Below are 26,729 nucleotides of genomic sequence, written 5' to 3'. Positions count from 1 at the left end.
TTAGTAGGCCTAAAATAATAGTGTTTTTTAGATTATAGTAAGTTGGTATTAGCTAACATAAACTCATATTACAGAAGCTCGTATATGAAGCATACACAAATTTTCTACTTTATTTTCTTTATCATCTAATAATGAGTCAAAATTACGAGCAAAACTGGGCTAAAATGAATGTCAAAAAATAAGGTAGTAGTTGATATCAATGAAAAGTTCAAATCATATGTGGTTGGCAAGTTTAATAATTATATCTACTTTCAATTTGAACCAAACAATATCTGTTCAAAGACTAAACTGCTGTCAAAATTTGATACAAACATTTACTTTAATGATACAGTATACTTTAATTATAAAGTATCCCGCAACAAGCGGCATGTGAAAATAGCTGAACGAAAATAATTATTTGACAGTTACATGACGCCTTCTGATATTAACATTCGCTGAGTGATCAAATGGTTGTAAACTTACATAATCACAAAATAACAAATGTGTAACTAACATGATTGTATATCAGTGCGGTGCAAAGATTCAGCAATTCTGAATATCGCTGATTAAAAACGTCAGCCGCTAGTATTCCCTACCGATCGTTCGTTTCAAGTTTACTACATATATTTACTTACACACACGGTAATCCTCTTGCAATTAAAGTTAGATATTCCAACAATTCACAAAGATTTCAAATGCAGGTCTGTCAAGATTTGACAAAATAAAATCGGATGTAAAACGCCTATTCACTTAATTCTACTTACTACTGCTGCAAGCAATGATAGTAATTTGGTCTACCACAATGTGCAAAAATACTATTACATATAAACAGTGCTAGATTTTGTTTAATAAACCGATTTGATAACATAGCCTGCAAGACAACGTCTAAGTATTGGATAAAACACAGGTGATCATAGTACGCTCTGTTAATAACATAGCAAAACAAACTGAGAAAGCCGTTGTATACAGCCCAACTCCCATATCTGAATACGTAGTCAAAATCACAAAAAAGGATTCATGAAACTAATGGTCCAAATATAATAAAAGTCTGTATTTGAAACTACTAGGTAACTTTCTAGCTCCCGGAAAACCAGTGCAGAGATCATCCAGTATCGTCGATTAGCTATTCGATCGCAAAAACTAAATGCATTCGCCGCATGGTATGATAAGATTCGTTTTTGTTGCTAATGACTTTGGTTAGCTGGCGATCAATATGATCCTGAATTTCGCCTTAACTCGAAATACGAAGAATGTGAAAGTTACCGCATTCGTAGCCATTATCAAAACGTAATACGTATATCCATAGAGCTAACAGGCAACAAAAGTTACGTCGCCTCAACGTCTACTACTCAATGTACCACGATCTGAGCATTTTTATGGATATAACAGCGCGATCGCGACAACTCGTAAACTATAATCCTAATACAGCTGTACGTGTACAGTACCACGACCGATGCAAGTTACTACTCACTATATTTATGCTCTTTTCCATATATGAGTGTGAGAGATAAGATGTTCTTTTGCTGTATATGTCTGCTATATCCTTTTATCCTTTATTTGATAACTGCTATTTTAAAAATTCGGACCATGCAACACTTGGGTATGGTCATGCCTGCCAACTCAAGAGAGGGGCAATGTGTGAGATTCGGTTTTGGGGCAATTGATGCATCAATGATAGTATATATATAAAATTGTGACAATTGGGCAAAAATCTTCCGCACTTTGATTTTTTCTTTGGGGTGATTGCGTGAGTCTCACGCTCAATGCGTGAGTGTTCACAGGTATGGGTATGGTGATGAAGCAATTACAGCAAAACAGAGAGGTTAGTAGAAGAAAACAAAACTTTTTATGCAGCTCTTACATTACTTGGTTTATATTTAACAGCACAGCGGCAAAACGTATAGAAAACAGTAACGCGGATAAAATGTCATTCTTCCAACATATTAAATCCTTCTCACCATAATACGATTTGCGCACATTGCTTAGCATGCATACAAAAAACTTATTTCCACTGCAACATTTAATGGTGCCAAAATACTTATTGATCAGTCTGTTTAATATAAAGCAATATGTTTTATAGGCAAATAGTCTCCATTAGGTTTCTTTCGACTCTCAGATGTACATGTCACTATAGATCACATAAAATCTCAAACTCTTAGACACTGATGACACCAAATGAAGCCGGCAGATTCTAATCCTCATCTGATTCAGATTCAGCCTGCTCCAGCCATGTCAGCCATTGATTTACCTGTGAAAACATGTAATAGGTATAATAATGACATTTTTAACAGAACTTATTCGATTATCGTAGCCTACAAATATTAACTACTTTTAATAAAGATCTTGGGCCAAAGATTTTGATGGATTGAGAGACTTCCATTTAACCACAGCCCCACTTATCCTTGTATCATCAATTCAAACAAAAGCTATCTTAAGTCTCTTACAATTGTAAAAGTTATGTGACTGGATCTGAATGAAACGTGTGTATACACATGTGTACAAGGGTACACATGTGTACAAGTGTACATATGTGTACAAGTGTACACATGTGTACAAGTGTACACATGTGTACAAGTGTACACATGTGTACATGCGTACACGCACCACCTATGCAAAACAAATCTAAAAGCAGCCTTGGCAAAGTATGGAGCCTTGCGACCAAGAACAAGATATATGTAAACTACTGTAAAACCTCTACTTGAACACCACCTCTATTTGACCGCCACTATAGGGGAAGGGTTGAAAAATAGAGCGCCATAGCATTCAAATAGAGGTTTTATGATATATTGCATTTAGTAATGCCTTTAAGATGCAGCTTTGCACTACTAACACTGCATGGACGCCGGAGGATAGCTGACAAACGTTTTTAGTCAGGTTCTTTGCCAACAAATTCACAATGCAAACAATCACTTTGGCCAATAACACAAGTGATATGCTTTATGCGCAGTTTCTTTCAATTTTACTGGTTATAAGATCATACAACTCCAAGAAATAATTTATATTCAATTGAGAAGTCAAAGACGTATAACTTAGTGTGAATGTTGGTTGTTAGAACCATGCTAGAAGAGGAAAAGACAAACTTGACACAAAGCGTGTAGCTACTAGACAACGCATGTTGATTGGTTGCTTTTGATGTTACTGGACATGCATTTTCTCAGCAATTTGAACGCAATCAGAAAATGACTGCTACCAACCATGTTAAAAGCATTTTCTCAGCAATTAGGCACAACCATAAACCGAAAACCAACCCGGCTTGCTTTTCCTGTACGGATAAAGTAATGTTATTAGGTTTAAAAGGCATGCTAGGACAACTGAAGATTTGGTGGAAATATCCGCTAACGGTCAAGTACCAATTAACCCAAGTGATAGGAACAAACCTTCCCACCAGCCACTCCAGGTAAATCGCAGATATTTAAATAACACAGTGTTAAAAGAGGGCTACTCTAATAGAATAAAATGTTTGGCTGCCCCAGTTGAGCTGCAGTCAATTGAACGAGCAGCAAGCGTGCTGCTTTAAACTTAATCCAAGAAAAAAAGTCGCTAATGGCTGCATGTGGTTGTCTCCTCAATATTAGCACATCTATTGATAGTGTATGGGCCTGAAGCTGACTGAAAAGAACATGATAGCTTTAGAATCTTCTACAAACTTCTATACCGATTATAAAAACAACACTTAGCAGGCTCAAAATTTCATCAAAGCAATTACATTAGTGATATAAAAGCAGCAACACTCAAGAGTTGCTCATTCAGTTGTATTAATTGTTATCGACATATAGCTTCAGTTCCGATTTCAAACCAGTCAAATGAACTATAGACATATAGCTTCAGCTCCAATTTCAAACTGGTCAAATGGATTATAGACATAGTTTCAGTTCCAATTTCAAACCAGTCAAATGAACTATAGACATATAGCTTCAGCTCCGATTTCAAACCGGACAAACGAACTATAGACATATAGCTTCAGTTCCAATTTCAAACCAGTCAAATGAACATCTTTTAGCGAGAAGCCTATCATCGGCAACATACTTTTGAAACCAAAAATCATGTTTAGCCTGCTAACCATGATTCAAGCATGATTTAAGCGTGAATAATATGTTGCTAATTGCAGCAGCTATTCCTAAGTAGTCAGGTCTTCCTAAGCAGTCAGGTCTTCCCAAGCAGTCAGGTCTTCCTAAGCAGTCAGGTCTTCCTAAGCAGTCAGGTCTTCCTAAGCAGTCAGGTCTTCCTAAGCAGTCAGGTCTTCCTAAGCAGTCAGGTCTTCCTAAGCAGTCAGGCCTTCCTAAGCTGTCAGGTCTTCCTAAGCAGTCAGGTCTTCCTAAGCAGTCAGGTATTCCTAAGCAGTCAGGTCTTCCTAAGTAGTCAGGTCTTCCTAAGCAGTCAGGTCTTCCTAAGCAGTCAGGTCTTCCTAAGCAGTCAGGTCTTCCTAAGCAGTCAGGCCATCCTAAACAGTCAGGCCTTCCTAAGCAGTCAGGTCTTCCTAAGCAGTCAGGTCTTCCTAAGCAGTCAGGTCTTCCTAAGCAGTCAGGTCTTCCTAAGCAGTCAGGTCTTCCTAAGCAGTCAGGTCTTCCTAAGCAGTCAGGTCTTCCTAAGCAGTCAGGTCTTCCTAAGCAGTCAGGTCTTCCTAAGCAGTCAGGCCATCCTAAGCAGTCAGGTCTTCCTAAGCAGTCAGGCCTTCCTAAGCAGTCAGGTCTTCCTAAGCAGTCAGGCCTTCCTAAGCAGTCAGGCCTTCCTAAGCAGTCAGGTCTTCCTAAGCAGTCAGGTATTCCTAAGCAGTCAGGTCTTCCTAAGTAGTCAGGTCTTCCTAAGCAGTCAGGTCTTCCTAAGCAGTCAGGTCTTCCTAAGCAGTCAGGTCTTCCTAAGCAGTCAGGCCATCCTAAACAGTCAGGCCTTCCTAAGCAGTCAGGTCTTCCTAAGCAGTCAGGTCTTCCTAAGCAGTCAGGTCTTCCTAAGCAGTCAGGTCTTCCTAAGCAGTCAGGTCTTCCTAAGCAGTCAGGTCTTCCTAAGCAGTCAGGTCTTCCCAAGCAGTCAGGTCTTCCTAAGCAGTCAGGTCTTCCTAAGCAGTCAGGCCTTCCTAAGCAGTCAGGCCTTCCTAAGCAGTCAGGCCTTCCTAAGCAGTCAGGCCTTCCTAAGCAGTCAGGTCTTCCTAAGCAGTCAGGCCTTCCTAAGCAGTCAGGTCTTCCTAAGCAGTCAGGTCTTCCTAAGCAGTCAGGTCTTCCTAAGCAGTCAGGCCTTCCCAAGCAGTCAGGCCTTCCCAAGCAGTCAGGTCTTCCTAAGCAGTCAGGTCTTCCTAAGCAGTCAGGCCTTCCTAAGCAGTCAGGTCTTCCCAAGCGGTCAGGCCATGGTGTTTAAACTGTCTGCAATAGACCTAGCGGTGTACCTCATCAGGGTGATTTCTTAAGAAGAGTAAAACATCTTTAGCATTTTGTTGAGAATTGAGTGTCTATGGCAGCGTCAGAAAGGCAGTTAGTAACGCATTGTCAGGAAAAATCTGAATGGAACTACACCTATATATTTCTCAAATTTGTCGTCTTCGCCTGTTTGTATATCTGTCCGTCTGACCAGCTATAGCTATTAAAATCGTGGATATTAAAATTTCACTTTTGCTGGACTCGAACTCACAAAGATTGCAACCGCAGGTTTGCAATCTAATTCTCTATCTACGAGACTGCAAAAGCTCTTACAATTCATTGCTTTTACTACATGTATATACTCTATACACCCTTTTTTAAATGACATTAATTGAAATTCCATTAACTCTATAAAACGCGAAGTTTTTCGCGATTTTGTGAACTTCTATTTTCAGTTTTTCGTAAGGTTCAATTGCTACGTGGCGGTCAAGGTTAATATTTTTCACGCGGACAATTGTATTATCTGAAGTAGGAATAGCCTCTACATTTTCTATCCGTTAGGTCAGACAAAGACAGTCCGATATCCCATTTTTACATTTGTACCAGAGTCGAGAGGTACCAGTATCATCGTATTAAAAGTTTTTATGGATAGCTTCTGCTGGAACAGTAACTTTTTATACACACACACTTTTATGCACAAATTGTTATTATTATTTCAACATATTCAGAATTTATATTTTTTTGCTCAGTTCGTATTAATTGTATCATCACCGAACCAGCTTTTATTGTAATCGTAACAAAACAGACTTAATTTAGCTATTACTCGCTAATTATTTCACATTTACATGTAAACACTGTTATATTTGTTCTATTTTGTTTCTTAATTTATTTGACTTGCACAAAACATTTTCTTCTTGATATGAAGTTTGAAAGTTACAGTTGTTTGACAAAGTTTGAAAACCTATCTAGTTGTTTGTTTTTCTCATAATTTATTTAAACTGCACAAAACACTTTTCTCATATGAAGTTGGAAAGTTAGAATGGTAACTGTTGTTATATGTTAAATAAAAATAAATTTTCTGTGCAAACACTTTTATTACCCGGCCAACGGAGGGCATTCTTCTACTGAATGATATAATGCACTATTAATGCGCAGGATAAGATCGGATTGCCTAAACATCCAAAAACTGGGAACTTTTTATCATACCTGAAACAGAGCCTTTCCTTTCCCAGGATATGGTTCCTTGATATCTTCCTTCCATTGCAAAAAAACTTCCTCATCGACAATTTCTAAGTCGTAAAGGTAGGTGAACATGCGCAGCATCATTCCTACAGTATTACACCCTTAGAGTCAATCAGATACCTTCCTACACACAGGTCGTTATAACAGCTTACATGACAGAAAATGGACAAAGATATTCCACAATCTAGTCATCTGTTAAAGTAATTGGAAACTGAAGAGATGAGAGCATCAAAGAGGACAGACGCCCCAAGCTCATAGGCTAGTATAGCACCAGTTTAACACACATGTCTGTCTGTCAAGTCTTAGCAAACATTTGAAACAAACTTTTAGATTTGATAATTTATATACTGATCAACTGGCCAATCACTGATCGCAGTCCTTTAAGTAACACATCAGGAAATTGCTGCTCCATGAAAACCCAAACTGTACAACTATGTCTGATCTCCTGACAACTGGATGAACAGTTTTATTGATCGAGTACATCCATAAAAGTGTCCATCCTTTATATTGTTTCAGCATTATGATGGAAAGCGATTGATAGCTAAGAGTTGAAAAAGTGGCCCAAAGTGAAAAGCAGAAAAAACCAAGAAGCTAGTTTAACAACGGCTACCTTTAGGAAACTTGTTCTCATGGCAAAAGACTTGCAGAGCATAGAGAGCCATTGCCTGTCGCTCAGAGCTGTTGTGCAAGAACCTTAGCAGTATTTCCTGATAACTAAGAAATTTCGCTTTCTCTTCTTCTTGTACTTGCTTGCTAGGCAGCACTGTTGTATCTCCTTCCTCCTTCATTGAGGTCTCACCCACTATATACTTCACGAGACTGAAACAGTTTATATTGTTTCTCTAATGAATAATGTTCGGCTGAAAATTGGAGCTATTTTTGCAACAGAGTAAGAAAAGAGCGGTGATGTTGGGTATAATGCAGTGAGGTACTTCACAGTACCTTTCAGGCAATGATATGCAACGATACCTTTTGAACAGCACAAATGCAAACTCGTTTTTGGTTTGATGGCATTCTTCTACATTCCTGAGTATCCATTTAAAGAGACTGGCAGGGCTTGGGTCGTCTTGTATTTGTTGCCAGAGCAACCTTTGTATACTAAGCATGGGCTCCAAGGACAGAAGCCCGTACTCTTCTAGAACCATCAGGGCTTCGCTGTCCGTCTGCGATGATGCTGAATACAATGAAAGAAACCAACTTTACTTGGGCACGGGCGTTAGAGTGAAGAGCGAGGTCAATTTTGCATATTAAACAAAGGTATTAATAAGGTTACTTTACTATCACCTAGTGCTTGTCACTGATGGTGAGTTACCAAAACACTAAAAAGCCTTTAATCAACGCTAGCATCTGCTAGAGTAGCTTTATAATGATGAGTGCTAGTTTGCAAGTCATCCACTAGTCTGGTAAGTTAGGAACACAATGACCACTCGCTATTTAGCAACATTACTGTCTGGTGGAACAGCACAGCATAAACCATGTGATCCGAGTAAATAAAATTACACAATGTGGTTGCTTACTGAATAGAAGTCAAATGTGGTTGCTACCAGAAAGAGCGCTCTTAACTTCAGTAAGCATGCAGGTCACCCCAGTAGACTATTTTTGGAGTTACAATATGTAAAAAAGAATAATATACAGTCAAACATGGATAACTCGAACTTCAAGGGACCGAGCAAAAGTGTTCGAATTATCAGAGCATTCAAGTTATCAGAGCACTGTCACAAGTCCATATAGTTACTTATTTATTAGTAGATACATGTACATATACAAACTATAATATAAATCAAAAGCACAAATGGCTTGTTTCAAATTAAATGCTTCTAATGTAAAGTTTAAAACGTTTTCATGAAAAAGTATAGAGATTTTTCTATCACTTGAGATTGGTTTGTTGTTTGAGGTGATGTTAATGCCAGGACGTTTTTCAGATTGACATTGGCAAAACTTGATCGTTGTTGAAATGCTCAAAAGAAAAGATTTTTTTTTTCTTTTGGGGTTTTACCCACGATCAATTTTGCTGTTTTTTCTTGAAGTTTATGCAGATTACCTTACTTTACCTGGGATTCGTTAAGAGCAACACTCCGAGGCAGTTCAATTAGAAGTTTTACGAGGTTTTACGGTACATTCTATATCACTCACGCTTTTTTAATAGATACTTATTGAATGTACACACGTATTCTGTGTTTAGGTCAAACGATGAATAGTTTTTTGTAGCTCAGACAACGTATACGTTTAATTACAACATTTTTAAGACGTTTTAAACATTCAACATTCCGACGTTGATTCAACACGGAATCAACGTCGGAAAACGATTCATCACGGGCTAGCCGAGTCGCGCACTCAAGGATTTTCGCCACGCACATACAAAACAACATGCGATTTTTGTTTTGTATGTGCGTGGCGAAAATTCTTGCGCGCGTGACCCGGCTAGCCCGTGCTATTCATCGTATCGCAGTATAAATCAAATTTCACCAAACTTTTAGAAAAGTCGTTGACAAAAATATTTTGCCGATGGTGGTAATAACGACGCTTATGAATTACGAAAGGATGAAGTTTACCTCTATGGCTTTGAATAAAGTGATTTTCTAAAGCGAAAACAACCGTTTCGGTAGATGTTGGGCAAAAAAACAGTTCGAATTAACAGTGTTGAGTTCGAGTTATCTATAGCAATTTATCATTACGTGGGAACGGACCAAAGGAAATGTTCGAATTAACCATGTGTTCGAGCTATCCGTGGACGAGTTATCCATGTTTGACTGTACTTCTTTTGGTTTCTCAAAACTTATGGTATTTTTCAGCAAGGCTGAAATATTTATACTACACATTTACAAAAATTGTCATAAGACTGCACAGTTTGTAAAATGGCCATTCACCAAATGAATTAGCAATGCCCAGCAGCCATACTGAGTAAGGCAGTTTCCTTGTCAAGAAGAATGAACATTAAGTACAGTGCACCCTCACGATACGATTTTGATCCGTTTCAGGGTTGGGTTCAAAAAATCGTATGTAAGGGTATAAAAACCATAGTGATTGTATAATGCAAACATCCCCTGGTAAAAATCGTTAAAATTTTATATAAGTGATATACATATTAAAACTAGTAACAAAATAGTACGTTAACCTTAGGAACCATAATTACTTACAGTAACTTTATTGTATTTAGTGGTTATGATCTGCAGTAAAATGTAACATTATAATGTACCATGTGCAGTAGGTACCGAAGAGAGTTCTTACCATCAAAACAGACGTACGTAAAATAAAAACTTTGAATTTACCTCAAATAACTTTAGCTAAGCAAACACACACACTTACAGCTAAGCTTTAGTGTGTATCTTTAACTATTTTAGTAAGTTTTAACTTTTCATCATTAAAATTTTATCACTTATTAATTTCTGTCTTCGCTTTCACTATAACTTTTAACAGACCTGTTTAAAATCTATATTTAACCTAATTTGGCATGAAAGCGCGAACGATGCTGTTTTTGTAATGAAATGGAATTTTATTACCAAGTTAAAGGAAGTTGTCTGACCACTGACCTTGTGTTTAAAGGATCGCAACTCCAACTTTGCTATTGGTTTTAAGGAGAAGATATTACCATTTACACACAAGAATTGCTGAACTGAAAGAAATCAATCATCATGTCTCTTTTAGGCATTGTGAAAATATATTCAGCAAACAGCATTTCGGTGTCTTTGTTATATTGACTTACATAATAAGCCCACTGACTGACAAATGAACTCAAGGTAAAAATTTTGTTGAATTCGTATGGTGTAATAAGATTCGTATGGTGTAATAAGATTTGTATGGCGAGGTGAAAAACTCATCATGTTCTACTTCGTGAGCTAAAAAATCGTATATTAGAGTAATCGTATCCTGAGGGTGCGCTGTAATAGTTTGGCTCAGAGGCAACTATGATTAACAGTGTCAAGTGTTCATGACTCTACACCTCTTACACGGGCACAATAAAGGTACATAATAAATATCCAATGAAGTTAACACACCTGGCAGCATGCTGATACAAGAGATGTTATGCTTAGTAAAGGCAGCGCTAATCCATTGCTCTCCCTTTATTGCAAGCATTAGCTTAAGGAACTGGAGGGCAAGTGGATGACCAGTGCCCCATAGAAACTGTTTGCACACAGCTGACAAAGTGATCAACTCTTTATCAACAGCAGCGCATAGCAGCTCGGCAGTCATCGATTTGACATCAGGATACTTAGCTTCTTTTCTCTCTATCTCATCAACCAAGTCAAACAAAATCTACAAGCAACATCTGTGTTGATGCTCTCAGCCTATTGAGCTTCTAGTTAACTAAACAGTGTAAGGACAGCAGAGAAAATCTACACTGATGTCGACTGGGTCTCTAGTTAATTAGAGTTTATAAGAACAACAGAGAAAAGCTACACTGATGTCTACTGGGTCTCTAGTTAATGAAGTGTATGAGGACAGTAGAGGAAAGCTACACTGATGTCTACTGGGTCTCTAGTTAATTAGAGTTTATAAGAACAACAGAGAAAAGCTACACTGATGTCTACTGGGTCTCTAGTTAATGAAGTGTATGAGGACAGTAGAGAAAAGCTACACTGATGTCTACTGGGTCTCTAGTTAATGAAGTGTATGGGGACAGTAGAGGAAAGCTACACTGATGTCTACTGGGTCTCTAGTTAATTAGAGTTTATAAGAACAACAGAGAAAAGCTACACTGATGTCTACTGGGTCTCTAGTTAATGAAGTGTATGGGGACAGTAGAGGAAAGCTACACTGATGTCTACTGGGTCTCTAGTTAATGAAGTGTATAAGGACAGTAGAGAAAAGCTACACTGATGTCTACTGGGTCTCTAGTTAATGAAGTGTATAAGGACAGTAGAGGAAAGCTACACTGATGTCTACTGGGTCTCTAGTTAATGAAGTGTATAAGGACAGTAGAGAAAAGCTACACTGATGTCTACTGGGTCTCTAGTTAATGAAGTGTATGGGGACAGTAGAGGAAAGCTACACTGATGTCTACTGGGTCTCTAGTTAATGAAGTGTATAAGGACAGTAGAGAAAAGCTACACTGATGTCTACTGGGTCTCTAGTTAATGAAGTGTATAAGGACAGTAGAGGAAAGCTACACTGATGTCTACTGGGTCTCTAGTTAATGAAGTGTATAAGGACAGTAGAGGAAAGCTACACTGATGTCTACTGGGTCTCTAGTTAATGAAGTGTATGAGGACAGTAGAGAAAAGCTACACTGATGTCTACTGGGTCTCTAGTTAATGAAGTGTATGGGGACAGTAGAGGAAAGCTACACTGATGTCTACTGGGTCTCTAGTTAATGAAGTGTATGGGGACAGTAGAGGAAAGCTACACTGATGTCTACTGGGTCTCTAGTTAATGAAGTGAAGTGTATAAGGACAGTAGAGGAAAGCTACACTGATGTCTACTGGGTCTCTAGTTAATGAAGTGTATAAGGACAGTAGAGGAAAGCTACACTGATGTCTACTGGGTCTCTAGTTAATGAAGTGTATGAGGACAGTAGAGAAAAGCTACACTGATGTCTACTGGGTCTCTAGTTAATGAAGTGTATGGGGACAGTAGAGGAAAGCTACACTGATGTCTACTGGGTCTCTAGTTAATGAAGTGTATGGGGACAGTAGAGGAAAGCTACACTGATGTCTACTGGGTCTCTAGTTAATGAAGTGTATGGGGACAGTAGAGGAAAGCTACACTGATGTCTACTGGGTCTCTAGTTAATGAAGTGTATGAGGACAGTAGAGGAAAGCTACACTGACTATCACAGACCCACACCAACCTTTTCAATGGCAGCCAAGTCAAGATAACTTCCATTCAGCATGAGAGAAAGCAGATCTACAAGACGAGGAAGACAGCCCGTGCCTGCCTCATCAAAGCCTTGCTTGATGATTTGACGTATAGTTTTGGTTTGAATGGTCTTTGCTCCTGATTTCCTACAACAATGAAACAGCTACAACCCTCGCTACCTGACAGAGTTGACTAAGTCAGCTCACATGCTAGTTTCTTGGTTACTACGGACGCACTATTAGATGTCTATTATTCTTATCACGTAAATGATGCCTATGGTTCAACTCATCTAACAGTCCACCAAATTTCAAATAGTGTAGCGCATACAGGTATTCAGCATTAACCATACTTTCTGGTCTAATATGCAATATTGGTGAAGTCAGACTATAATAAGCCAGTTTGTGTGCAGTATTAAAATTCATAATCACAACATGTACTTATTATAGTAAAGATGGCTATTGTCAGATTGTCTGTACAAGATTAAAAGAATGATGGCTTTTGCTGTTGAGCATAAGACTGGGTAGGAGGCCAGTAAAAAATCAAAAATTGTATCAGTGTCTACCATGAAGTGTGTCGATAATTAAAATGGGAAATGCATACATTGGTGGTAATTTTTCAATTGGTGGATTTTTAATTCTTAAAACTTTATGACTATATCTGGACACGCAGATAGACAGATAAACAAACATTGAGATTTATATTTATAGGTATGTAAAATAGGAGCAATTTTTAAGGGTTTTTAACATCGAACCATTAGATAAAGATCAGTTTTTGTGTTGCAGTTTGAAATTTTAATTCTGTTAACTTGTATTACAATGCATTTATATGAATTACAATATGTTGTCTTGAATGTGAACCAGATACCGTTTGTAGCAGTTCAAATCTTTTAGTATTACAGATTTCACTCAGCAAATGACAATTTTGAAGAACTGCCCTAGAAAAAGCTTCCTACCGAGGTTTGAATATTTGCATCTGCAGACAGTATAATTAATTAATGCCCTTACTTCCTCTGCAGACGGTATGATAAATGAATTCCCTTACTTGAGCAGAGATGATATGTCAGCACACGTCTCCTCGACATTACTTGATGTCCATAGGCTTGAACAACTTGACAGCAGCTGCCCTGACACACCGGCACTTCCATCTCCAGATTTCTGTTCACTCTGCTTTTTTGCCTTCTGCTTTGGCTCTTGTTTTATTATCACGGGTGTTTGCTAAAAATAACCCGTAACAATTTTATACCTTCATAAAACTATTTAGTATCTCAGTAATGAGAAGTGACTATCAAGAGGCTAATAATTCTTTATTACTAGGGTAAAGTCGTTACACTCACACTAGGGTAGAGTCATCACACTCAGACTAGGGTAGAGTCATTACACTCAGACTAGGGTAGAGTAGTTACACTCAGACTAGGGTAGAGTCATTACACTCAGACTAGGGTAGAGTAGTTACACTCAGACTAGGGTAGAGTAGTTACACTCAGACTAGGGTAGAGTAGTTACACTCAGACTAGGGTAGAGTAGTTACACTCAGACTAGGGTAGAGTAGTTACACTCAGACTAGGGTAGAGTAGTTACACTCAGACTAGGGTAGAGTAGTTACACTCAGACTAGGGTAGAGTAGTTACACTCAGACTAGGGTAGAGTAGTTACACTCAGACTAGGGTAGAGTAGTTACACTCAGACTAGGGTAGAGTCATTACACTCAGACTAGGGTAGAGTAGTTACACTCAGACTAGGGTAGAGTAGTTACACTCAGACTAGGGTAGAGTAGTTACACTCAAACTAGGGTAGAGTCATTACACTCAGACTAGGGTAGTCATTACACTCAGACTAGGGTAGAGTAGTTACACTCAGACTAGGGTAGTCATTACACTCAGACTAGGGTAGAGTCATTACACTCAGTGCTTTACTTACCGGCTTGGTGTATATGCGTGGTTCTCGCATGACAGGCTCACTAGAGAAACTGTTGTTAGACCGAGCAGATTTGGGAAGATGATGAGGTGAGGAGGGCTTAAATGAAGGTCGTAAACTAGCACCTGGTCTTAAACTCAACTTGTCTCCAGCTGTAAGTGACAGCGACTTATTGTTGTACCTTGACTGAGTGTCCCTGCTCTTGCCTGCTGTAAACATAGTCAAAGGTTGTGAAACAACAATTTAGAAAAACGAACTCAACAAAATCACCGCACCTAAGATTATCGTCGTGTAACTTACCACCAATACTACCGTAATCAGGTTTCTCTCTTCCTAGCTCCCGCATCTGCTCTCTGTCCCTGTATCCCTCCCAGTCAGCTTTCTCCTTGTCTATTCCATCACTCCAACCAGCATCTAAACAATGGAAACACTTTGTTTATCGAATAAAACACTGCAAAAGAATCGGTACTTGCATAGACAAACCAAAATAAAAAGATGCAACTGTAGGTTTGGAAGGCCAGCCTACCTGGTCGAGAATAACCATGCCGACTGGAAGGAGATGCCGGCCTAAACAAATCACCCTTCAAAGACGGTGTCAATCCAGAGGCCTTGCTCGCCATTGGAGCACCAAAGATATCATAGAGATCAGCATCGGTGTTCTTAGCTGCACTAGAGGGTGTGCGACCGAACATACTATTATTATCCACCTACAGATATGAGGTTCCTTCATACCAACAGTCAAGATCCTTACATTCATATCACAATTTTTTTGCAAAATATGCCATGATAAACAGTTCAGGAAGCAAGAGGAAAACCAGAAGAGCAACGAGACAATGAAGCACTGCATGGTACCCTCATATGCGGAAATGCCTGTCGGATCTCTCCAATAGTCTGAGGTGTCAACTCTGTAGCCACTTTCCTTGGAGCCCAACCATTATCTCTCATCTCTATCACATTCTCTACCATAAACCGTATTCTTGAGGGCATGTCTGCACTTGCCTGTACACCGGCCATCCTCTCAAAGTACTGATCCATCCACATCTATACAAAAACTAGGCAAGTTAATCTAACTAGATGTCCAATAGATCAATCGTAAACGGAAGAACAATACAACAAACAACGTGAATACTCATAAGCTAATGCACGGCCCCGAGCAACACAACTCAATACTATTTTAGGTCTATCAATCTTCTACATGCAAAATGACTCCAACAAAACCATTCAATTGACGCCCGGAATAATACGACACATTCTATTTCGACCCAGTCACTGCAACAAAGAGAAAAGACTACTTTTTATACAAAACCGTAATCAACTTAATAACAAACAAATCCAGGACAAAGCAAAAGTTCTGCATAACCACCTTTGCCTTTGGGGTGTCAAGACGCTTGCCCACAGTTTTCATGATTTGACAAAGGCACTCGAGGTCCTCAGCCTGGTCAGCGAGGCTAAGAGTTCTCTTTTTCTCAAGCAGCTGCTGAATGCACTTGTGGAGAATGCCTTCATTGACCACCTCAAGTTTGCCCAGTTCACCTGCACAACACACCAGATTCTCAGCAATCAGGTACTCGCGGAATCAGCTATCAAAGGTGTCCCTCCATTAATAATAGCGATACCCAGGACTGCTAGTGCCTCCCACAAACCTTTCTTATTACCTTAAATGTTGACTTTCAGATCTAAATCTACATTCCTTCCAAACAAAACTTACATATCTGTTATTTGTATCATTCAGCTACTGCTACCTCTACACGCAATCATCAATGACACATGGCATCATGCGCATGAAAGTGACCGTGACTAGCTTCTTTCCACTCAGAAGCTGACAAGCTTTAACAGCATTAGAAGCTCTCCTAATGTTTTATTTATTTTCCATGTAAATATTCCGTTACTTAATCTACACGCAACCACACACGCACGCACACACACAGAGGGAGTCCACACACACAGAGGGAGTCGTTACGCTCTACTACAAAATAGCATCGTAAGGTGGTCTAGATAATAGCTAGGAGTTGTCCATGTTTAGCAAAAAGAACTAGCCTTTACTCAACCAAAGGCACCAATAATAAGCCTATTTGAGATTGTTTTGTTATGTATTTTAGATAGTTTAAACGCTATGCTGCCAGACTATAATAAAAAAGTAAATGCGCTGCCATGGTGCAGTTTTCATCATGCAATATGAGCAAACCTTAAAGTAGGAATTTTAGACTAGATGCAATCGCTTTTTTATCAGCTTGGATGACACATGACAATATCATAGTAGTAATGTTATGAGTCACAAGCAGCGAGAGGATTAACAAAGTCTTCAATAAATATTATATCAACTTATAAAATTTCAAAACAATTCTTTTAACCACATTTAATGTTGTATATTAGAATAGTTCATAGTCTATATTACAAGAAACGTTAAAACTACATTATAGTACACATCAGGAGGTACACACAGACCACAAGTATCTACCATAATAGTACACATCAGGAGGTACACACAGACCACAAGTATCTACCATAATACTACGCATCAGGAGGTACACACAGACCACAAGTATCTATCATAATAGTACGCATCAGGAGGTACACACAGACCACAAGTATCTACCATAATAGTACGCATCAGGAGGTACACAAAGACCACAAGTATCTACCATAATAGTACGCATCAGGAGGTACACAAAGACCACACATATCTATCATAAAACATCTATTTGAACGCTATGGCACTCTATTTTTAACCTTTACTCTATAATAGTGGTGGTCAAATAGAGGTGGCCTTCACATAGAGGCTGGCATTGTATTTTTATAACAGCTAATCGGAATTTTGAGGAAATAAATTTAACCCTTCAATAGGTGAAGCGATGCACTCTATGCACTGTTTTGCACTTTTTGAGCGGGACGACATTAAACCTTTTAGATAAAAAACCTGCTAACTTACATCTGACTTTTCATAGCTCTCTAAATAATTTGGAAGTCGAGAAATATCTCTACCAGCTGATATCTATTCTCTGCAATTAACCTGCAATAATATTATAGCCTGTGCCCTGCTTTGCAATTTGTTGGAGCTTTCAATTTTTTATTTTATTCTAAATTTGAAAGAATATTTTTATTTTATAACTATGTTTAACAATATCGCATGAAAAGTCATTGCAACCATTGATATGTTTGCTAAAGTTTGCAACCAAGACACGCATTTTATATACATGTAATAGGAAAGGAGTTATGAGCGTCGATCCATTGTAAGCCATGTTAAGATAACCGCAAGGATGCTATTAAATAGTATGCCATAAATCTGCAAATTTTAAGTTATATAATAATAATCTTGCAAATGCTACAAATATATACGGTAGACGTTTCTATAACATAATTTTCAGCTAACGTAAAAAATTTATGAGAAGTTTTTGCTTCCTATTACATGAAAAATGAAACAATGTAAAGTGTCAAGTCAGACGAGTTTTCACAATTGATTTGAATGTTAGTTTATTTCACTGATCTGACGGAAGAAAAAACGTCAAGCATTTAGCGTTATATATAACTTTCGCCACATTCTAGTTCATCATAATAGATCGACAAATGTATTGACAAAAAGGCGAATAGGATAGCTGCGCAATTGTTCATAAATACAAAGGCGAGCATTTGGTGCAGGTGTTACAGCGTCGGTCTACCAGTCTTAATGCCACAATTTGAAGTATCGTCAAAAATTATTTTTATCCTAACCTTGAACCCTAGGTAGTGATAGACGACGAACAGGTAGAACTGCTTTTTATAATAAAAAGATTTTGTTTTTTTGCCTTATTGTAGACATATAAAATATTTGTTTTTAGTTTTACCTTGCTTTACTGTTTGAACTTTACTGTTTAGAAAATTAAGCAAATCGTCGTAAATGAACATCGAAAAATGTGCAGTCCCTATCAACTCCTAAATTTACCGCAATCATGGTCTATAAAACCAGTGAGATTGATCATGAAAAAGAAAAAAGGTGTTGATGCAAACTAATAATTCTGCAGCTATGGTACAGCCCACAAATTAAAAGAGTTCAGTAAAGCTTTTCCTTTCTGCATAGCCAAAGGGGTGAGTTTGGAAAGATCTTGGAACGGATTAGGCAATTTACATGTATTTTACTGTTCTTATAACGTAAATTCCCTTTAACGTAAACATTCCTGGAAGTGACATAAACAAACCATACTTATACCACATGCAAAAACAAAAATTAACAGTTTTGAAACAAAATATTTGCATCGTTTGCTAGGCCAGTTGGGTTTGATTGTTGCTTGTTCTTCTGGCTGTTCAATACCTTCCACAATGTCTTCTGACCTCAACTCCTCTTCTGCACTGTTGAACTAGTCGATGTTAGCGTCCAAATAATGTTTTGGCACAGCAAAACTTTTACGCGTTGCATTTCGCAAAAATAATGATAAACCTTTAGCCGCATTGCTATGCGTAACTTGTTGCCTAAAACTAATCGTTCATAAACAATCGTAATTGTAAACCGTTTCACATACTTGGAAGTATCAAGAACGCGCTAAACAAGGATTCACTATTACCTATTAGCCTTATACAGTTATTAATTATTTCCATGTTATTACTTTCAAAGTTTTAATGAAATAACTGAGAAAGTTTTGGACTTGGAAAACAGACTTTGATACAAACAGTAACAAAGAAAGGATTAATTGTTATTGATGAACCGAGTCATTAGTATGATTTTGTGGACACTTTCTGTTTATCCCTATTATTGGTTCATAAAGATCAAAGAATGTGAAAGTGGAGGTCAAATGGAGGTGGCGTTCATATAGAGGCTGGCGTTGTATTTTTCAACCATTTCATAGTGGCGGTCAAATAGAGGTGGCCTTTAAAATAAAGGTAGCATTCAATAAGAGGTTTCATGCTAGTTTATACCAGACTGGGCATGACAAAACTTTAGAGTTTGTTTCCAAATTTAGACAATTTTAGGTTCCACTCAGCGTTAATAAAAACAAAGTTAGGATTTGGTATTATTATACTTGAATCAAGCTATTATCATGCAGTGCAACAAACTATATCTTACCAATGAATCTAATGTTTCCAAGCATCTTCCTCTTTGTGTTCGCAAACTCCTCCCACTCCTCTTCCGTCTTGAAGTCAAAGTTAGTGGAGTCAGATGTGATCTTAGCACGACTCTCAAACTCATCTTGACACTTGGTTAGCAAAAGTTTGTAGAAAGTCTTAAAATAAATGAATAATCACAGACGTAATAATAATCAACTGAGGGCCTAGTTATTTTCATTGCAAAAATGAAACTAGGTGTAAGTTAGCGGAGAAGAGCTACTAGCAGTTTCACACAAAGTTAAAATGAGAGCCAATGACAAAAAGGCAGCATGAAAGATTTAAGCAATTCTTCCATGGTGTGATCAATGTGGTTGTTGTAAACACCAGCTTGCTGTTTTTTCTGTAGTTAGTCTGTTTCATATTTTTGAATGAACGAAACCAAAAGTGGAGAATACTCCTTTGATGATTACACTTGAGCTGATTGCGGTAAAGGATTGATGTCATGTCATTTGTTAAACAGAGCAGTGAGAAAAAACTGTACTAGTTCTAGTTGCCACCTCATAATTAACCCTACTTTTAGGTTCACCAAATAAACTCATACTGTAGGCTCTAGCTTCAACGGTCCTTCTGTAGCATTGTGATACACATACATCATGGTAGCCACTTGATTAACTATCCTAGGATATGTTGAAGATTATGAAATATAAATGTACGCAATTGATTTTGAGGATAGATGACAAGATAAAGTAAATTTCAACAACTAAGAGTGTTAAAAATAACAATAAGTAGTGATTGCTAGTCATTAAAAGTCATACAAACTACTTTATAGGCAACTACTGAAGATGGTATAATAACAGCTGAAGGAAATGTTTAGAGATGCTGGTTAAGATAAATAAATCAAAATAGCTAAGACTTTTCTGGGGACCGAATAAAAGATTTATTTTAATTTGGTTTCAAAATATTACAACGATTAGTTGGAGATTCTCAAAACATTTATTCTAAGCAAAAAGAACAATATTAAATCGAAATTTTAGGCCGACAATAATGAGAATATCTTTAATGAATGGAAGGCGCTAAACTTAATTGACTGGTGAAATTTAAGCAAGTCAGTTCTTTTGGCAAGGTTGAAAACTGGTTATATTACAAGTTAGAAAGGTCAAGGTAATGAGTGTTGTTTCCTGTATTGTTCTTTTAGCACACATACACTCAACTATCGAGAGCAAGTCGAGAGTTATACTCTCTAAAGGACACCTTTGAAAAAGCTACTGACTAAAGTGTTTGGACACAACAATATTGTCATTTGAGGTACAACGACCTATATTAAGGCTCAAAAAATGAGATGAGAGTTTATAACAGTTTGTGTTCAATGCGAATGGTTTACATATACAGTGGAGCCTCGCCATATGATTTTAGTTCATTCCAGTGTTAGCATCAAATAGCGAAAATGCTGTATAGAGGGGTATGTAGAATAAATGTCTAAATGTCATATAGACAGGTATAGAAACCCATAGTAATTATCTAATGCAAACACCCCTTGGTAAAAAACATCAAAACTTTATAAACATACTGTACATGTTAAAAATTAGTAATAAAATAGTATGTTAACTTTAACAAATATAGTTACCCACAGTAAATTTGGTGTATTTAGTGGCTGTGATCTGCAATAAAATGTAACATTGCAATGTACTATTATGTGCAGTACGTACCGTAAGTAGTTTTTACATTCGACACAGACATATAACGTAAACGTTGAATTCAACTTTAATAAATTCAGCTTACTAAACACATAATCAATGCTGGGTTTTAGTATTAATTTTACTAAACTAAACTTCAACTTTGTCATCGTCTAAAGTTTTATCTCCTATCTGTTTTAGATTTCGTTTCCACTATAACTTGTAACAAACAATGCTGAAATGAGAGAGAGCGACATCGTTGCTCTTTCAGGCATTGCGAGAGGGATATCGAAGAACAACATATCAGCATCTTTGTTATTTCGACGTATTCACCACACCAACAGCTAAATTTTAATTTCGAGATAAATTTTTGTTGTTTTCGTATAGCAAAACAAATGTCGAATGGCGGGAACGAAAAAACATCGTGTGTGGCATCGAAAAAGGCGAAAAAATCGTAGAACAAGGTCATCATAACCTGAAGGTACACTGTATAGTGGTTGGAGCTGCTAGAAAATAAACTCAATATAATTCTCTAGAATCCAATCTCTACACAGTTACAAGATTTAAAATGCCTTGCGTCTCAGTGAAAGTAATTAAAGCCAACACCAGTTGATCAGAATTAGTAAACTTGTTTTATTTTTCAGGTTTTATAACTAGACACGTTACACTCGCTAAACCAATAAAATATTTTCAAACATTAAAAAGTAATTACCTAATGAGTTGATAGATGAAAATAAGCTAAATTATAGCTGCAGGGCAGATAATGACACAGATGATCACAGTTGGTACACATACATTGATTTTCCGATGAGAGGGTTCAAAATTTGGAGCGTCTTTGCTCAATCTCTCACATAGCTGAGCATATAAAGAGCTGAACTTTGGTTCATCAACCGCCTTGTCAAATATCTAAAAAACTCCAAACTGTGAATAACTGATCATGTGGCAATAGCGGTCATGCGCTGATATGTGTGCCAAGCAATTAACAGTTAAAGGTCAATTGAGGTAGATGACAGCAAATAGCTGCCTAGTGACATTCCAAACATGTTCTACTGCACCTAATTATGATAAAAAGTTGAAGAGACAGCGGGTGACTTGGGCACTATATATCAGGTGATAGTGCAACGTACTGACAGAATGGCAATATTCAGGCGGCTGGATGAGCTTACTGTGGATACCGCCATAAGCCAATCCATTAAAACTCCTAAATCAAGTAACATTATTCAAACTCCTACTTACTATAGCGCATCAAACATTATGGTGTGTTGTTTGGGCTAATAACAAGAGAGTATCAATATATAATGTACTGATACAGGTTCATTATTCAAACTCCTACGTACTATAGCGCATCAAACATTATGGTGTGTTGTTTGGGCTAATAACAAGAGAGTATCAATATATAATGTACCGATACAGGTTCATTATCAAAGCATTCGCTTAGTAAACAATATTGCTGACAAACAATAATGAGTGGACCAGGTGTTATATTATAGCCATACAAACATTGTATAACAAAGCTGTTTGTTTCTTCTGCTTTTTACCACATAAAGACAATGTTTTAGAAAACCAATGCAAATACATCATTGCTTATAGGAATGACTAATCAATCACAGCATGTTGTGATACAAGGACTGACAGAGCAAGATGGTGAATGCCTGAATAAACAGAATGTGCTGATTAGATGTGACCATCGTGCATTTCATTTCATACGCAATCAAAATTAAAATAAAACTGGATTGAAGTTTGTTCAAATTAACAATATTGAGTGCAGCCTCAAGTTTTATGGCTGGATGCACGACTGAAAGATAATTTTGGTTATCATGGTGTCACCAATGGTTTATAAGTTTCCATGTTAATTAATATGCGAGTATACACAATAGAGAGTGATATAAGTAACCATAAGTACATAACTGCCTATACCTTCAAGACTAAGGCAAAATGTGGTTTACTACGGACTCTTTTCACAACGGCCCTAACATTATCTGATAATTATCACATGGACAGCAATGTGTGCTAGTTTAGGTTCATGTTCTAAGGGTCTGTGAGGTATGCTAGTTAGACTAACCGCTGAAACACAAGAGATTTCTTGTTAAGGGAAGGCTGGAATATCCAGTACTGAAACACGAGAAATATGATCAACTTACAAGTATGATAAGACCTCTCAATGTAACTTCGCTGTCAATACCGACATTGAGTAGCTCTAGACTTAACTTGTCAAATCTTTCAGGGGTTAGCTTGTTTAAAATTCTACAAGAGAAGCAGTCTGCAAATCAGCCATAGTATCAACAACACAACCTTGTATTGTATCCATAAGTCAGCCATAGCATCAACAACACAACCATGTATTGTTTCCATACGCCATCCATAGGATCAAAAGCACAACCATGTATTGTACCCATAAGTCAGCCATAGGATCAACAACACAACCATGTATTGTATCCATAAGTCAGCCATAGGATCAACAACACAACCATGTATTGTATTGTATCCATAAGTCAGCCATAGGATCAACAACATAACCATGTATTGTATCCATAAGTCAGCCATAGGATCAACAACACAACCATGTATTGTACCCATAAGTCAGCCATAGGATCAATAACACAACCTTGTATTGTATTCATAAGTCAGCCATAGGATCAACAACATAACCATGTATTGTATCCATAAGTCAGCCATAGGATCAACAACACAACCATGTATTGTACCCATAAGTCAGCCATAGGATCAATAACACAACCTTGTATTGTATTCATAAATCAGCCATAGGATCAACAACACAACCTTGTATTGTATCCATAAGTCAGCCATGTGATCAACAACACAACCATGTATTGAATGAATACACTAACCCTCGCGCTCGATGGAAGACTGAGCCACTGGTTAAAGGAGGAGCATCATTGAGATGCTGGTCTCTGCTTGCTGCAGCCTGTTTCCTTTTTGTACTAGGCGCAACCCATGCTTTGGATCTGTCAGTCGGTGTAGAGAGTACTTGCGCTGGCTGGCTGAACAGTGCGTCCTGGCTACAAACATTAATTGAATGCACTGAACTGTTGTCACGGCAACTGATATATTAAAGAATACAAGACAGAATGATTTAATGCCGATATACTATGTACCTGTCTTTATACAGTCACCCCCATATGCAATGACTAAAGCACATATCGTCAATGCCCTTAGCTGATGGTGAATTGATTTAACCTGAGAACACCAACAGCTCAATAACGTGTATGCCATAATGTAGCATGGGAATTCATCATTTGCATAGGCATCTCACATACAGTTCGTGTACACCAAAACTTCCGTCAGAGAATATGTCAGTCTTTCCAGTTTTGACATGAGTTTTAGTTTACACAAACTATATGTAGACTACCAAAACAATGAATATAATAATAGTCATAGCAAAAGCAATGTATTTAAATACCTGTAGCCAATGCCTTTATGGCGCGTAGAAGAAATACCCTCTACTTGGCCTAGTGCGTCCAGAATGCTTCTGGTTTCTGACCAAAGTTGAAAATTCCTAAACAGATGAGAATACAGGGAGATGGATGATATATACATGATTTACTGTTGTACGCGAGCAAAAGACAACTCACTGAAAGCAGTCAAATTATTAGCTAGCTAAGGTAATCATCATTTAGGTAATAAAGATCAATGTCTCATTGACTGGTCATTTCTCATTCCATTAAGATATTGCACCCAACACTTGCAATGAACCGTAGTTTGGGAAGGGCATTCAATAGCCTACATATAGAGTAAGCCTCTGATTGTGTTGAACCTGATGAATCTTCAATGACACTGGTCATGTACTAACTATGCCTACAAGCCACCACACTAGTAAGTGGCTGAGCAAATCCCTTTAGTAGCCAGGGGCCGGAGGTGTACATGTAGGCAATGCTTAGTGCACAACAAAGTGATGTTAGGTGTTTAAAATCCACAAAAGCATAGCAAAAAATATTTTACTGTTACCACAAATTTTTACGGCATTGTCAAGGTTGAAAAAATTAAAGCTGGTATGCAACAGGTATAATCAGTGTATAACGCAGCTTGTGCCCAGGCAATGACAAGCATTTTAGCGAGTACTATATAAATATGTACATCAATCAAAATTACTTGCATGTAGAATGAGCAAGTATTATAAATACATTTTGTCATCAAGTAGTGATTTGTATTACAAATGTTCGCAAGTTCAGCACAAATCTTTTACATCATACGTGCATACAAGTGGTGCTCGTCTATTAATATAAAACTCATTCACAATTGAATAGTGACCATTTCCTTAACACTACGAGGTCTGATCCAAAAGTTCCCGTAATGGAGTTGTATACTCGTGCATATTTACACGATGGAAAACCCCATTGCAGGGTTGGCTGGGAAACATCTCTGGAGTGTTGTCACAAAATTTCAGGTTGCTATGACAATGCGTTCTCATGTGATCTAACGATATGTCAAGGTCTGTCCGGTGCTTCCGTTTTTTTTTTTTTAATTTATCGTCATGTCTAATAATCCAGAACAGCGCATTTGCATTAAATTTTGTGTGAAATTAGGAAAAACAAAGATATTACGACCTTTAAAATAAAGTTTTGATCATTCCTGAAAGCTTCCTTAAAATCGTTGCAAGCGTGCATCCTGAGCTCGTTTTGGTCATCAGTTAGCAAGCTTGGCACAAACTTTGCTGCGGCTCGTTTAATTTGTTAAAAAATTGTTTAAATTGTCAGTTAAAACTTTTTGAACAGTTCTAAAACTAAGTCCAGACTCTCAAGATATCTCTATTGGTTAAACGTTGATCTGGTATGACTAGTGACCTCACACTGTCAATTTACGAGCAGTTTCTTGCCGATGCTGGTCTGTCAGACCTCGCGTCCTCTTCAGCGCTGTCTTTACCTTCACATAAACGTTTGTACCACTCAAAAATTTGTGTTTTCTTTAGACCAGCATCTTCAAAAGCAATAGTTAACATTTCAACTGTCTGAGTACTTGTTTTTCCTAATTTCGCACAAAATTTAATGCAAATACGCTGTTCCGATTGATTAGACATGACGATAAATTTGTTAAAAAAAGACGGAAGCACCGGACAGACCTTGACATATCGTTAGCTCACATGAGAACGCATTGTCATAGCAACCTGAACTTTTGTGACAACATTCCAGAGGTGTTTCCCAGCCAACCCTGCAATGGGTTTTTCCTTCATGTGAATATGCACGAGTATACAACTCCGTTCCGGGAACTTTTGGATCAGACCTCGTAAAAGGTTTTAGCATTTATGTACTGATAAATATCTGTGGATAATGTAGGTATTATTAATATATAGTTCGTTCCTCGTGTTTTTAGAAAGAGTTGTGCTCAAAAATGTAATGCGAAATTTTGCCAACTCCAACACATTTTTCTTTGATAGGTTTTTGATACCGAAAAGTGATCATTACTTCCTTCATTTAACTATATACCTGCAAGGATTTTTTTGGTTACGGACTACTTTTGTTCTGAGAGCCAGAGATTATCCAAGTTACTAGCAAAAAACAATCGTATAGATAAAAAAATTGAATACATTTGAAACCTAAGTTTAAATAATATCACTGAATCAAACTAAAGAGGGTAAGGAAGCGTCAATTCCATGAGTAGCATGGTTAGAAATTTTGACATGAAGAATCTCTTTTCCCAGAACAGTGGAAAAATCTGAATGATGGGGAGAAGAAAGACAGGAAAAAGTAAAAAATTGAATTACCATAAAATCTCTAATTGAACACTACCTCTATTAGAACGCCACC

The 26,729-nt window shown here is 37.6% G+C and overlaps 1 protein-coding gene across 1 annotated transcript; it reads right to left on the bottom strand.

The window, feature by feature from the left end:
• Positions 1 to 1,834: 1,834 nt before the first annotated feature.
• Positions 1,835 to 26,052, bottom strand: LOC137391624 (eukaryotic translation initiation factor 4 gamma 2-like). Its single transcript, XM_068078144.1, has 18 exons — positions 26,045 to 26,052; positions 24,389 to 24,484; positions 23,817 to 23,987; positions 23,109 to 23,211; positions 21,763 to 21,873; positions 19,314 to 19,470; positions 15,642 to 15,811; positions 15,131 to 15,319; positions 14,805 to 14,985; positions 14,579 to 14,692; positions 14,282 to 14,487; positions 13,407 to 13,579; positions 12,358 to 12,511; positions 10,565 to 10,823; positions 7,539 to 7,743; positions 7,180 to 7,388; positions 6,534 to 6,655; positions 1,835 to 2,227 (listed from the first exon to the last, which is right to left on the bottom strand). The coding sequence occupies exons 1-18, from the start codon at positions 26,050 to 26,052 to the stop codon at positions 2,171 to 2,173; spliced, it is 2,685 nt and encodes an 894-aa protein (XP_067934245.1). The 3' UTR covers positions 1,835 to 2,170.
• Positions 26,053 to 26,729: the final 677 nt, after the last annotated feature.

This window comes from Watersipora subatra, chromosome 1, assembly GCF_963576615.1.
Source record: "Watersipora subatra chromosome 1, tzWatSuba1.1, whole genome shotgun sequence".
NCBI lineage: Eukaryota > Metazoa > Bryozoa > Gymnolaemata > Cheilostomatida > Watersiporidae > Watersipora > Watersipora subatra.
Note: the sequence above shows the minus strand (reverse complement) of the source record. Positions and strands in the feature narration are given on the sequence as shown.